This window comes from Prinia subflava, chromosome 23 (assembly GCF_021018805.1).
Source record: "Prinia subflava isolate CZ2003 ecotype Zambia chromosome 23, Cam_Psub_1.2, whole genome shotgun sequence".
In the NCBI taxonomy this organism is placed as follows: domain Eukaryota; kingdom Metazoa; phylum Chordata; class Aves; order Passeriformes; family Cisticolidae; genus Prinia; species Prinia subflava.
Window position 1 is genome coordinate 3,759,211 of NC_086269.1, and position 14,793 is coordinate 3,774,003.

General features: G+C 53.1%; 1 protein-coding gene across 8 annotated transcripts in view; it reads left to right on the forward strand.

Annotated features, from left to right (window-relative positions):
* The window catches only part of ANKS1A (ankyrin repeat and sterile alpha motif domain containing 1A), a 78,899-nt gene that overhangs the window by 50,449 nt on the left and 13,657 nt on the right, over positions 1-14,793 (forward strand). For all 8 annotated transcript variants that reach the window (XM_063418519.1, XM_063418520.1, XM_063418513.1 and 5 more), the window contains 2 exons: positions 1,469-1,535; positions 5,772-5,878. In XM_063418519.1, coding sequence (XP_063274589.1) covers positions 1,469-1,535; positions 5,772-5,878 — 174 coding nt within the window. The remainder of the gene's footprint in view (positions 1-1,468; positions 1,536-5,771; positions 5,879-14,793) is intronic.

Here is a 14,793-nt window from a genome sequence, read left to right on the forward strand (position 1 = left end):
GCCTTGGAAGAGATTTTTTGTTTCACCAAAACCCCTCTCTGGCGGAGTTCAGCTCCCAGCTGCCCCTGAGTGTTCACAGCAGTCAGATCCAGCCTCCTGCAGCATCCCCAGGAGCTCCTCACACCACTGGGGTGCTTGGGGACTCGTGCAGCTGCACCAAACACAGCATCACACTGAGAGCCAGGCAGGGCAGAGGCAGCCAGGGGTGAAGTCCAGGGAAACTTGGACTCCTTCCCCAAATATGTCCTGAAATGACCAGGAGAAAAAAGGTTGAATAAGAGTTGAGGCTTATTCCCCCACCCTGTGGCCAGTCACTTTGCATTCAGAAGTGCCTCACAGGGGTGTTTGCTTGGGAGATTTCCTTTTGGGAGTCTTACTACTTTTTTTTTTACTTTTATTTTTATTTTCTGTTCAGTTATAGACTGAGGACTGGGGTAAGAAACCAGCCCTGAGCATCTCGAGTGTGTTGCTCTTTGGGAAACAGTGGGATTCAGTGCTGAGAGTGCTGAAGTGTCTGAACTGACCAGCTGAGCTGCAGTTTGTCAGGTCTTCCCTCTTACAAACTAACCTGGGAATTGTCAGTTCTCCCTCTGCATCACTGCACTGGAAACATCAATTTATGAATTCTGCACAAGAATTGCTTGAAAAGTTTCTTTTCTCATTTAAGGAAGTCTCCTTTAGGTTCACTTGGAATTGCAGCCTGTGTGAATTTTTTTTTGTGTGTGTGTGTGGCAAATGCATCCATTTCTGTGCATTTCTTAAGTGGACTCAGACCCATTCCAGCAGAGTTTGTACCTTTTCTTCCTCATTGCCTGAAGTTTGCCTGGAGCTGTAGACTGTGAATCTCTTCCTCAGAGATGGAGCTGACTCCTGCTCCCTCTCCCGGGTCCTTCAGGCATTTGCCCCGTGGTGCTGCTACCCCAAACCATCTTTGGAAGTACCTGTTCTGGTGGGAGCACGGCTCCATGCATAGGATTGGGAAATATGGTGCTTTCAAAACATAAATCAAGCCAAAACAAAAATGCCCAACAAAACAGAGTGTGGGGAAGGCGAGTTCCCAGTCTGCTTGCTGGGAAGGAGTGGGGACAGCATTGCTGCAGCTTCACTGCTGGTGCAGGGGGCTGTGTGCTCCTGCAGGGTGAGTGAGGAGTTTGGGGCTCCTTCCTTACCCCCAGGCTGTGCTCCAGAGGGTTGGTTTTGTTGAAGTTTTTTATTTCCAGGCACTGGCAAGTTGTGGAAGGGAAAGCTCTGCAGAGCCTCAACCTCTACATATCCCTTCTGAGCCATCCCTCCCAACAAAGACCTACCCAGGCAAGATGTTCAGGGTACCTCTTCTGGTTCAGAGATACCTTAACATCCTTTCCTGGCTTTCTTCAGCTGTCACGTGGGAGATGAAATCCTGGGCTGCTTTTACCTTTTCCTGAGGCTTTATGAATAATGCAACACGTGCTTTTTTTTTTATTTCCAGATTGAAAAGATCATGAGTTCCATCGGAGAAGGCATCGACTTTTCCCAGGAACAGCACAGGATCTCAGGTAGTGTACCCAGTGTGTGTCTGTCTGTCCTGGCTGTGCTCTGCACACAAAAAGGGTGCTGGCTCCTGTGTGTGGATGTCTTGAACCTGCTTTGGCTCTGGGAGGGAGAGGAATTCTCTGGCACAGGAGGAGCAGACCTGGGTTCCCACATGACGCTCAATGCTGCTGCCAGCAATTTTAATTCTACACTCCTTGGGAAGATTCCTTTAATTTTACAGAATGCAGCTGCAGGATTTTCCTCCCAGCTCTTTCCATGAGGGCAGCAGCTGTGCTGAGCAGGGCTGGATGGTGCCAGGGTGGCTGTGCCCTTTGTTTAATCTGCCAGGTGCTTTGGGGAGGGTGATTTCTAAATGCACCTGCAGGTATCGATACCCACTGAACAAGGCTCTTGGCGGACACTTAAAATGTGAATTCCCCTCTCTGCCTTTGAATCGTGAGCAAAAGCAGAACTCAGGCTTGCTGGAGAGCTGCCACCACGAGGGATTCTGTCCTTTTAAATCCTTCACCTCCAGACTGCTGCAGCAGAGCAGCTCTGACTCCGGGTGGGCACAGCTCCTCCTGATGAGATGCTAATGCAGATCCGCACACGCAGCTCACACGGGCTGTGACACAGCTCACCTCATACCCATTTGTCACTCACGTTTTTTGCTTAGGTGAGGAACCCACTGTTCCCAGTGGGAGTTTAGCCTGATCCAGGCTCTGCATTCCAGGCTCAGGTGGCTTTGCAGAGGAGTTGAAGCTCTGTGTGGGTTTGTGCTCCCTGCTCTGACAGCCCTCCCTGCACCAGTCCGGGCTGTGATGGATCAATAGCGCCAGGGAAAGCTCTGACATGGAGGGGAGGGAAGAGAAGAGGCAGTGCTCCTGCAGCCCTGCAGCTGTGCAGGGAGCCCTCTGCAAGATGGACACCCTGCAGCAGGTGGGAATGAGAGCTGCTGTGTCCTGGAGCCGGGGGTTCTCCTGTCACACTCAGTTTGGGATCTCTCATGTGCACATCTTCTCCTGGGCACGTTCCCTGTTTGTTCCTCCTTTCCCTGGAGCTGGCAGAGCTCTGCCAGCACCTCGCTGGGAGCTCCCACACATTTGGCTTTTCCTCCACAAGGCTTTGTGGGAATGCTGTGCTTCAGGTCGTGGTGAATGTGCAGGGAGCTGCAGGGAGCTCCCCAAATGATCTCTCATCCTTAAAATGAGTAAGATTTGAGGATATTGGGACTCGTGGCTTGGTTGAGGTCTGGAAAGGTGAAATGCCCTGTTGGCAGATCCTGTGGGGATGTGTGTTTGGAGCCAGTTGTGGAGCAGTTACTCTGTACAACTGCCTTGTGTCTGGGTAAGGGCTGGCAAGGCCTTCTTGGAGCTTGGGCAGTCAAGGAACACCATCATTTTAGGGATACCAAACTCCACCTGCCCTTTTTCTTATGGGAGTTTGGCCTTGGAACAGATGTTTGTGTCTCTCTGCACCAAATATCCACGAGCAGGTGGGGTGCTGTTGGTCCAGCACAGCCCACACACTGATTTCCTCCAGACAAATGCAAACTTCACTGAACATTGTTACTGAAATAATAACCCTGAAAGCCTCTCCTGAACCCTGGCAGCCTCTTCCTCTCTGTACTGTGGGACTTGAGAAGAGCCTTGCAGGAGGCACCACAGCTTTGGGAATGCACCCATCATTCCAGCTCTGCCCACTGGTTCCCAGCTGCAGGCCTCTCAAAAGTAGAATTCCCAGAATGTGGAGCATAAGGGGAAGGATGGAGCTGAGAAATAGGAGTTTGTTTCAGTCAGAAGTTGTGATCAGGATCTTGCCAGGGGGCACAAGTATTGCTATTCTTCTGTTCTTCTTTCATCCTTGTAACACACAAATATCAGATGTATTTGGGGCATCTTAGTTTTCAGCCTGGGATGTTTTAAGCATCTGTTCTTCTCTTTTTAAAGGCAACCCCTCCATTCCCTCCCTCCAACTACTTCCCTGTCTTCATTTTGTCATGACTTGAAAGGGTTTTGTAAACGGAAAACCTGCACTTGGTTTAAAAGGGAAACTCTAGGTTTCCCTTTTAAAAGCAGAAATGTATTTACAAGTGCATGCAAGCCTGAATAGAGTAAGTAATTTTAAAAATTAAATTCAGGAGCTCAGGAGAAGGAGCTGCTGTGGTTTCATTCCCCCTGCCAATACCCCGACAGCTCCCAGGAATGCTGTGGTAGGCAGCAGGCACTTCCTCACCTCTCTCTTGATAAATTATTCTGAGCCAGCCACAAATCACTTGGATCTGTCGAAGCAAACCTGTGACATCATTTTCTAAAACCCCCAAGCCGTGTTGTCCATCACCGAGTACATATTGAGGAGTCAGTGATTTCCACTGGAGAGTTACGGAGCCGCTGCCTCCCTGCCGGCGGGTGGGAGCGCTGGGAGGGGGGAGAGGATGAGGAGAAGGGAGGGACAGCGCGGAGCGCGGGGCTCGCGGCTCAGACAAAGCCGCCGCAGCCGCCGGCGGAGCTCAGGGAGAGGATGGAGGGGAGGATGGAGAGCTGGAGAGCTCCTGGCACACAGTCCGGGCTCAGCTGCTGCCCCGGAGCGTGGGCTGGCTCAGGGGAGGGAGGCAGGAGCCTTTTGTGATCTCACCGCGCGCGCTGGAAGGACCAGCCAGCGCTCCCAAATACCGGCACAGGAGCAAGCCCCGGGAGCAGGCAGCAGGAATTACCCCGGGAATCTGCAGAGGACACCGTGAGCTCCGGGTGTGCAGCCATTGCAGCGCAGTGGGGAGGGATGGCTGGAAGGTACCAAACTGCTTCAGCTGACCTGAAGGTTCAAAGGAAGCAAACGGGGGTCTCCTGATCATCCTTTTCTTTGCATCCATGCTGGAAACAGACATCCCAGGGAGCCTGCAAATCTGCCTGTCTTGCATAGCAAATTCTCTGATGAAAAGGAGATCTCTGAACTTTTTTTTGATCATACTTAAGGTCTTGAGCTTTACTAGAGGAGAGTAACAAGTCACTGGACTCATCCCAGGGGTGAGGGAAGGGAGAGCTCATCTGCCAGGGCTTCCAGAGGTGTTGGGAGAAATCTCCTTTATCAGAGGCTGAAGGGGAGGTGCCAGGGCATGGCTCGGACTTGAGCTGCTGCAGGAAGAGGGGAGAGAGAGTGTGCTTGCATTTGCTTTTTTCCTTTTGCCGTGGCTCGGGCGCAGGGAACCGAAATGCCTCCTTCCTGCAGAGCTGCTCCCTGTCTGAGCGACGGGCTCCATGCGGCGGCTGCGCTCGGCTGAGGAAAATGAAGGAAGGGCAAATCCAGGTGCGTGTCCAACACCTGGCAGGACCAGCAGTGTTGGGTGAGGACCGTCCTGGCTGTGCTGTCACAGGTGGGGCTGGGCTCTCCGGGGCCAGCGTGCTGGAATGCCAAGAGGTCCGGGCAGTGTGCTGGAATGCCAGGCAAGCAGATCACTGCTAGAATGACAGAGCCGGGGCCGTCGGACGTGTGCCTGGGGTCCCCATGACACGGTAACAGCGAGACGAAGCCCCTGCCATGGTTTGCCTCTCTCAGGACTGCTGGGGAGGAAGAGCACAAGCCCTTCCTCTCCGCTGCTGCAGTCTGTGCTTCCTTTGTCTTGCGTGTCTTCCCGCGGACAGCCGCTCTGCCTGGGCTGCTGCTGCTTTCCCGAGCATCCACCGTGTCTGAGCTGGCTCGGCTGCATGAAGCTGTTTTCTCTCAGGCTGCTCCGTGCTCCCCGCTGAGCCGGGGCGGTGTCCAGAGGTGCAGGATGAGAGGATGAGCTCCGCTCCCTTCCCTCGCACCTGCGGCTGCCTGGGAATGCCTCGGGTGGAAGTTTGCTGCTCTCCTCCCGCCCCCTTCCGCTGAGCCAAGGAGTGGATCCGCATCCCCGTGGGGTTGGGCTTCATGTGCTTGCCTGGCGAGGAACTCACGAGCCCTGACGGCAGTGCCTGTGATCTCAGCGCCCCAGCAGCGCCTCCGAATCTCTGCCCGGGCAAGGAGTTTCTTTTCTGAGTGCGAACTGCGGTACAGATCTGCACCCAGAGCCCGCGGAGGCACCGCGAGCTCGTTGTCCATGCTCTGTGCACACCAGAGGAACTGTCTGCCCGCCGATTTGTTGTACTCTGAGCATAATTTTTTGAGTTTCTTTATGGTAATGACTATGATGTGGCAATGCCATCTGTCCTCCTCAGAGTGCCGCTGCTACCGCCTGAACGGTTTCTCCCTGTTCAAGCGGCTGCCGATTCCTCTCTCGTCAGGTTCGCGGATGCTGGAGCAGAGCGTCGGGGAGTGGCTGGAGTCCATCGGCCTGCAGCAGTACGAGAGCAAGCTGCTCCTCAATGGCTTCGATGATGTTCGCTTCCTGGTGAGTGCCCGGGCTCCGAGGGACGGGCTGGCCAAAGCTGCCGCCTCGCCGATGCCCCGTGTGGGCACCGGGCAGCGCCGGGTTCTGCCGCCCGGCACGGCGGTGTTGGGGGGTGTAGAAGGTTGGGCAGAAGGAATAGATGACGGTTGTGTTGGATCTTCACATTTAAGTCGGGTGTTGTTTGTTTTCTCGCTAAAATTTTATTTAATCTGCCCCCTGAATCTTTGCCATCCAATTTACTCCAGAAATGAAATTTGCTGGTGGTTTGATTGAACCCCTGAGCTGTCTGTGCTCTGGGCTGTGAAGGAGGCAGCAGACCTCTTGTTGGAACTGTACTTGCTCAGAGCATGCAGGCAGTATGTTAATGAGCTGTACCTAATTGCATTGACACTGTTGGCTCTGAAACCTAATGATGACGACATGGTAATGCTCAAGGTTGAGGGGTTTTAATAACCAGTGTCTAGAAACTTAAAGCAGCATGGTGTAAAAATCTGAGAATTCGTGTGGAATGATGGACAAAGTGCAAAGAGAGAAAATCTTGGTGCTGCAGGAGGGTTCTCCCTGCATAGGTTAAAGAAATGCTTTTGAATGTGGACTCCAAGTTTGGCAAATAACAAAAAAATGGATGTAAACCTTTGGAAAAGTCATTTTGGCTAACGCAGCATCGTGCCTTGGAACGGGAGCAGTGATGTCTCTGGTGCTGGGGACAGTGCAGAGCAGTGACACCAGGAGAATGTGAGCTGGGTGAGGAGGTTTGGAAACACTCAGTGGCCATCATTGCTGGGGAGGGTATGAGGGGCAGCTGGAGAGAGAAGGAAGCCAGGAAAAGGCAGGGATGGAGGCTCAAGGAAGCACACACCTGAGCAGCATCTGTTGGGCCACTTAAAGACAGGGTGTAATTGTACTTTAAAAAACGACCTGGCCGGAAGGATAAATGTTGTGGGATCTGTCCAGCTGTGCCTCCTGGTGTCCACAGCAAGCAGCCAGATCGGTTGCTTTCCTTTACCCTGGCAGGGCCAGCATTCCCCTCCAGAGCTGGGGTTTGCTGTGATTTTTACCCCATGTCCTACCCGGCCAGTCCCAAACCCCAGTGGACTCTTGGCCGGGGATGTGTGAGGGTTCAGCATCCCTGTGTGTGCTAAGGCTGTTTGGAGATGGTACAACAAATTTCAATGAAATAACCTTGTAGATCCTCTTGAGATTCCCTGCTGATGGATCTGTGATCGTTATGGGGTGGGTGGTTGCTCTCACCCAGCAGTTTCAGATAAAACACTTTTTCCTTGCCTGGCCAGACCTCACTCAGCTCAGAACTCCAGCAGCAAAGGTTCCTGTGTGTGTCCCTCTGTGTGGTGGTGTTTGGTACATGGTAGGATTTGCTCTCTTCATGACTGGATGTTTCTCTTCCCTGTCCAGTGCTGGGTGGCTGCTCCCAGTGCAGAAGTTGGCTGCTGCTGGATTCAGGGGATGGAACACTCATTTACTCATTCCTCTCAAATTTAAAAGGTCAAATAATTTCACAAAGATTTCCTGCAAATCCCAGCTATTTCCATTTTGCTGCTTATCTCCTTTCCTAGGGAGTTGACCCTGGCACCCGTGCCAGCCCTGGCTTTAAATCCATTCATCCCAGCCCTGAGAACTCCAAGCTGATACGTCAGCCCAACAGGAAAGTTGAATTATTTAGAATCTTTCCCTCTGTGGTGTTCCTTGCCTTCAGCTTCTGGTGTTGGGGGAGAAAAACCTTCAGATAGAGCACAAGTGAGGAACAAGTAGTTAATTTGGTTCTAGTAGTGTTTTTGATGTTCTTGGATGAATTATTTAAAGTGTTATGAACACTGAAGCTGGGCAGAGCAAGGGCTCAGGACACAGAGCTCTGAGTGTTGGGCTGCCCAGTCCTCTTCTTTGCACAACCATTGCTTTATTGGCTGCCCCTTCCAGTCTCTAACTGGAATATTCCAAACTAAGAGTGTTACTTTCCTAGAATTAAACAGTTTCTATGAAAGGATTAGTCCCTCTTAGGGCCTCGCTCTGTTCAATATTTCAAGGTCCAGAGAACGCCGGGTAATGGTTTGCAAATCGCCAGTTGGGTTATGAGGTTAATTAAGTTTTAGTAGTCCAAACTGGGAAATTGGAGCCCTTTGATATGAAAAGACGTGTTCTCTGTGCAGGATTTTGCATTGCTCAGAGAGCTGCGGGGTGTTCTCGTCCCCAGGTGCCTTTCAGGAGCAAACCAGGAGCTTTGCAGGAGAGGAGTGTTCAGGGTGCAGAGATTGTGCAGCTACAGAGCAGGGCAGTGTCCTAAAAGCCCTTTAATTACTGAGGAAGATACTCAGCCTGTAGTAGATGGCAACTCAGAGGAGGGTTAAGAGCAGCCTAACAAGGAGTGTGTCCTGTCTCTGCAGCAGGGACCTGTGAGAGCTGCTGTGTGCAGGCACGGGGTGCTTGGTGCTGTCCTTCTCTGGAGAACCAGGGCTCAAAGTGCCCTGTTTGCCCTGGGTGTGGGACAGGGTTGTGAGAGACACAAACTGGGGGTGCCAGGCCTGCTGGTGCTCTGGTGGCCTGTACTGCAGCCGGGTCTGGTTTCAGGAATTTTTGATTCCCTGGGTATTTTCAGCTGGCTCCTGTGTTAATCTGTGCTCCATGTCACAAGAGCCTTTACCCCCAGGTAGGGAAATGATTCATGAGCACACTGTGTGTAAAGGGAGTTTGAAAATTGCTCTGTAAATACATTTGGCTTCTTAATTAGATGTTAATATAGGAAGGCAGAAACATGTGTTGTTTCCAAAAATAATAATTCTGTTATTTTCAGAACTCCAGGAACTGGGGATTAGGGGATTAGCTGTGCTCCGGCCACGTGCCGGCCGCCTCACTGGACAGGCTGCAGCTGGAGTGGGCACAGGGAGGGGGAGAGGCTCCTGCTCCTTTCAGGGTCTGCTGCCCAACAGCTGAGAGGGGCTTAGGGGACCCACAGCTCCTGCAGGTGACAGTGGGAGCCACAAGTGTCACACAGGCTGTGCTGTGGAAGGGAAAGGTGCTCTGGAGCCTCCCCTCTGCTCCTGGGAATTCCAGCTCTGCATCTGGGACAAAGCTGATGTTGATCAAGCATTGGCTTCACTGGGGGTGGGTATCAGTGGCACAAGTCAGCAGGATTATTGCGACATGGATGTGACGTGACATTGGAGCGCCCTCGTCCATGGAACACGCTCCTGGGAAGGGACCAGGATCTGCACAGATCTGGGGTTGTGTAAGCTTCTGGCTCGGCTGAAGGAAGAAAGGGGTGATAAAAGATGCATTTAGGTAGCTCAGCTTTCCTAAACACTGGGGTTCTCTTCCCAAATCTGCATATTGGGCCACATCTCTGTGTCTGCAGGAATTCTACTTCCTTCAAGTTGCCTACAGTAGCCACACGGTGTTTATGGACAAGGCAGGGAAGAGATTTTCCCTGTTATTCTGCTGCTCTCAGACACAAACCCCACTGTCCAGGACAGCAGCTTCTTTCCCTCACCCTCTGCATTGCCACCGAGTGACCTTCATGGGGCAGTTGGGCTGGGCATGCCACGGGGCAGTCGGATTGGGACACTCAGTCCAATTCCAGCTTTTCATATGGAGCCAGAATTGGGCAGCAGCCTGTGCAGGCAGCTGGGATTAGGAGCAGCTCAAGTGGAGATAGTGCTTCCAATCCTCCTTCTCTGCTCCGCAGCCCGCTGGGATTCCTTCAGCAGAGGGGAAAGTTTATTTGTGCGGTGGGTGAACACAGCCGAGGCAAAGCTGCTGGCAGTGGCTGTGCAGTCCTTGACTTAGCAAAAATACAGCTCTGCAAGTAGGATAAAACCCTCAGCAGCGTTGCCTGCCAAATGTGAAGAGCTCCAGTGAACCAGGAATGCCCAGCCCACCAGCCAGGAGGAGCAGCACTGCTGCCTCCCACGTGGAGGAACGCGGCCCCGTGGCGTGCGCCGAGTTCCAGGAGCCTCATTGCCTCATCCCTCACCAGAGGAGGGGAATGAGAGGTCAGATCACAAAACTGCAGCACTGAGTGAGAAGTGTCATCCAGAAAAGTACACAGTAAATGGGCTTAATTGTCCTTGGCGGGCAATGAGCCGGGGAGCTGGGAGAGCAGGAAAAATGTCACAGGAATATGGAGCAAGAGGGATTCTGCTGCTCCTGGAGCTTGGCCCCATCGTGTCTGCTGTGCTCACCAGTGCATCTGCCACAGATGCTCCTTTTGGGAAGTCCACAGGAAATGGATTTTGGGATGCCCAGTGCACTCCTGGTCCCTGCAGCTAACAGGGATTAACCCAGGGAAACAGCAGGCTGGACTCTGCCCGTCTGGAGAAGGCAAGGACGTGGCCACCGTAATGAGAAGGAATTGCAATAATTGATGGTGGAATTCCTCCACAGAAGTGGGGAAGGAAATGCCATTACCTGTTCCCTCACACGGTGTTTTGTGGTCCCACAGATCCCATAAATGTATCTGAGATGCTTGCAAAAGCTTTCCCCTTCCCCCCAGGCGGGATCTTGCTGCTGCCCCGACAGCTTCCCCTGGGCTGACATCTGAGAAGGGCAAACCCCGCGTGCTCTGGCAGTGTTCTGGAGCTGAACTTTTTATTCAGTACAAAGATATTTTGATTCACAAATGAGCAGGTAAAAGAGAACATAAACCATTTTTTATGGCTTTTTTTTTTATTGTTCAAGCCTGGATTCCCATGGAGTGTGTGGAAAGCAGCTAATGCTGATTCAATGAGACAGCGTCAAAAAGGGAAATCTGTTCTCTGCGTGTAGTGCCCTGGGCTCCTCTGGGGCATTTTATTTATTTTTTTATAATTGGGGAGAAGTGGTAGAAAAATGATGGTGGTGGAAGAATGGGGTGTCTGCAAATAATTTAGAGTACTGACATGAATTTGATTAAATGCAATTCAGGGCCATGTTAGATTAGCCTGCAGTGTTGTTCACTAATGGAACAGCCTTTCCTTTCCCTTCTCCTCTCTGTGTGTGCAGGATAAATGTGGAGCTGGGGCCTTGCCTCAGGTTGTCTCACCTTGGCTGGGGGTGTGAGCTGAGCTGGGCACCTCTCGTGCCTTCCTGGGCCAAGGACAGCCCCGATCCACGTCTGAATGGATGTAACAAAGCCAAGTCTCCTTTGCTCTTCAGATCCTGGGATTTGGGTGTGGGCTTACATCTGCACCCTCCTCATCCTCACCTGGTGCCTGCCCTGCTGGAGCACTGGCATCTCCCGTGTCCTCAGTTGCTCAGCTCTGCCTGATCCAGTTCTGAGTGGCCCAGCTTGGCGCGCAGCTGCTGGTCCCCTGGGCAGCAGCCAGGCTTTGGACAAGCTCTGGGAATGTGTCTGCCCCAGAGCTTTTTTCTATTTTCATATAGCACTTGTCATTTTATAGTAGCCATTCGGGGAAAACTGCACTGACGCGTTCCGGTGGCGGTTTGCACCCAGGAATGATCTGTGAGGAACAGGGGCTCACCAGAGACTCCTGACAGGGTTTTACTGCATCTGCTCTTGTTGAAACACAGCAAGGACATGGCCTGACCACAGCTGGTGCAGGGATTTTCGTGCAGACTCAGGTGAGCCCTCTGTAGCTCATGCCTGGGCTGTGTCAGGCTGGGACTGGAGCACGCTCTCCTCAGCTGAGCAGAAGCTCTGAGTGGCTGTTTCTGGATTTGGTCACTGCTGCCAGCCCCCAGGAACACGTGCCAGTGTCCCCAGACTGACTGTGCAGCACTAAATGAACCCCTAAGAGTGGAGCTGCACCCTGGGGTAAGGGTGTCTGCCAAGCCCTGAGTGGGAATCGCTTCATTCAATTAAATGAATTTTGTTTGACATCTCCCCAGTGGCTTCTGGCTGGTCCTTGGGAGGTTCCCAAGGACTGTGCTTTATCCACCATGGCAGGGGTATTTTTGTTGTCTCTGGAAGGGAATGGTGAGAGCAGAGGCATGCAGGGATCTGGGGCTGAAGGAAGTTTAAGGACCCAGACAAATGTGGCAGAGCTACACTAAAGTTCCCTGGATAATAGGAATGGACTCCACGGGGAGCAGAGAGGTTGGAGTGGATTTTGAGGAGCAAAGTGGGTGGACCAGAACTGGCAATTTAGAGGATACTTATATTTGATTCATTAGTAGCTCCAGGCCCCATAAACATTAAAAAAGCCATTAAAGTTGCAGTTAATTTTTTTTTCTCAATAAAATTGCCTGAACTTGACAACCATGACCGATTCCCTTCGTTGCCATTGTCACGCTGCCAGTCTGCATGGGGAAGAAAATTAAACAAAAATGAAGTGGCTGTGTGCTAATCTCAGATTTCTTGTAGGGTTTTGTGTATGAGCCCCTTTTCCTGTTGATGCTCTGTGAAGAGCTGGGGCTTCATCATTGTGCCTGTGGCCACACAGATCCTTCCCCTGCTTTCCACTCAAGTACCCCAGACTGCAGATGCCATTAAGGGAAGGCACCAAACTTCACAGTCACAAGGCCAATTACAAATACAGATTTCTATGACCAAATGGGGTCCCTCTGCTCTGAGATCTGGGCATGCAGGGCCCAGCTGTGAGCTGGACACATCTCCCACATCCAGCCTGCCAAAAGCAGAGCAATAGCAGTGACAGCAGAATCTTCGACAAGATGCAAATTGCCTCCAATGCACCGAGGGGAAAAAGAAAAAGAGCTTTGTGTGCACTTTGTATGCACAGAGAGCCTTCAGCTGTCTCTCTGCTTGGGATGTCTGCGGGAGCCTTCGGAGTGTGGGAACGCCGTGTTTGGGTTTGGCATCTGTTGCTTTTGGTAGCAGACATGTCCTGGTGCCCATCCTGGTGCCCGTGCTCCCACCCTGCCCGTGCAGGGTGTGCTCACAGCAGCGCTGGCATCGGGGTCTGTCCTGGTGCCCATCCTGGTGCCCATCCTGGTGCCCATGCTCCTGTCCTGCCCGTGCAGGGTGTGCTGGCATCAGGGTCTGTCCTGGTGCCCATCCTGGTGCCCCTGCTCCCGTCCTGCCCATGCAGGGTGTGCTGGTGTCGGGGTCTGTCCTGGTGCCCATCCTGGTGCCCGTGCTCCCGTCCTGCCCGTGCAGGGAGTGCTCACAGCAGCGCTGGCATCGGGGTCTGTCCTGGTGCCCCTGCTCCCGTCCTGCCCATGCAGGGTGTGCTGGCATCGGGGTCTGTCCTGGTGCCCATCCTGGTGCCTCTGCTCCCGTCCTGCCCGTGCAGGGAGTGCTGGTGTCGGGGTCTGTCCTGGTGCCCATCCTGGTGCCCCTGCTCCCGTCCTGCCCGTGCAGGGAGTGCTCACAGCAGCGCTGGCGTCAGGGTCCGTCCGCTGCCGGCCCAGCCACGCGCCCGGCGCGGAACACTCGGCGCCTCGGGCCCTTCCTTAGCTGGAACAAGAGCATGGACAGACGCCAGGCTCCGGGGAAGAAGCAGCATCTGAAAATTGGGTAGTTAAGTGCCTGCAGAGTGTCCTGCTGGAGGAAGAATGTGGCAGATTTCAGCAGCGCTGCCTTTGTCTCAGTCACTTTGGGGTCACCTCGGTAGCAGGAGGGGATGCTGCCTTCTGCCAGGTAACCTCTGACTGGTTTTTTTTCCCCTTTAATGAGAAACCTGGAGCCTCACAGGCTGTTTAACTACAGTGCAGGCAGTGAGGCGTGACCAAAGCAAACCCTTTTTCCAAGAGCTCGTGTGGCTGCAGGCGGGTCGGCTGCAGGGGCATCCCGGAGGGCTCCCACTGAGGACAGGGGTCACTGGCAGATCCCTGCCCTCCCTTGGGGCGGTGTGGAGGGCAGAGCCACGTTCAGGAGTGTCCCTCATGGTGGTGTGTATTTGTGCCTCTCCATGGAGGGGGCACAGTTTGGCTCAGAGGAAGCTGAAGGCCAGGTTGGGGGATGAAGGCCCCTCTGACTGCCTGGCAGCCAGCTGGGGCCCGTGGTGGGACTCAGCCTGCCCAGCTTCAGGTGTCTGACTGGGCTGATGGTTCAGCTCAATGAGCAACCAAAGTTCTCTGCCTGGAGCAGAGGAGTTCTGCCCCAGGTAATGCCTCTCACCCCCTGTGTCCCTTCCCTGGCTGAGCCCAGGTGGGGATGGGTCCTGACAGAGCACAGGGTGAGATGTTGGGATGAAGGAGCTGTCGGGTGCCCCAAAATGTGGGTGACACTGAGAGCTCTGGCCCGGGCCAGCCCTGAGCCTCCCTCGCTCTGCTCAGCCCTGCGGAGCTGAGGCACCCAGGAGGAACGTGCAAGGTAAAAGCACTTGTCACAAGGAATAAAATCGGAAACACGTCTGGGGAAAGTCTTTTTGATTCTAATTGACGTCTCTGAGGCTGCTGCTGGAGGCTCCTGGAGGACTGGGCTGATGGCAGAGCACATCCTGGAGCCCTGCTCTCCCTGCTGATCCGTCCTCAGAGGACCTGGGGAGGGGCTGGTGGGAGCTGGGGCTTCTCTGTGCCCTCAGGGGGACACTGGGAGGTGGCATCAGCTGACCTGTGGCCAGCACCAAAGGGAACCTTTGGGTAAAACCAAAAAGCAGCAGTGGCCCGTGCAGAGCAGCTCTGCCCCTTGACTCATGTCTGAGGGTCTGTTGAGTGCAGACAGGTTTAAAGTCTGGCTCCTCTGTGTGGCTGGCAAAGGTTAAAAGATCTCCAGTGTCTTTGGATTTAATTCTCTCTTTTAGTGGCAGATTATTGTTTTCCATGGGAGTTGAAATCCAGATGGGTTTGAAGGACATTTCTCCTGCACCAGGGGCTGGAATGATTTGTTCGGAGCTGCTACACTTTGTCTATCCTTGTTAAGTACCCCGAGAATACAGACTGCCACCGAGGGAATTTAATGTGACACATAAAAATAAGGAGTGCAGGAGAAAGCTGTAGGCTTCACAATGTTTAACTACCTTGTATCCTTGCTGCAGAGCAAGCAATTTTCTTCAAATTCGAGG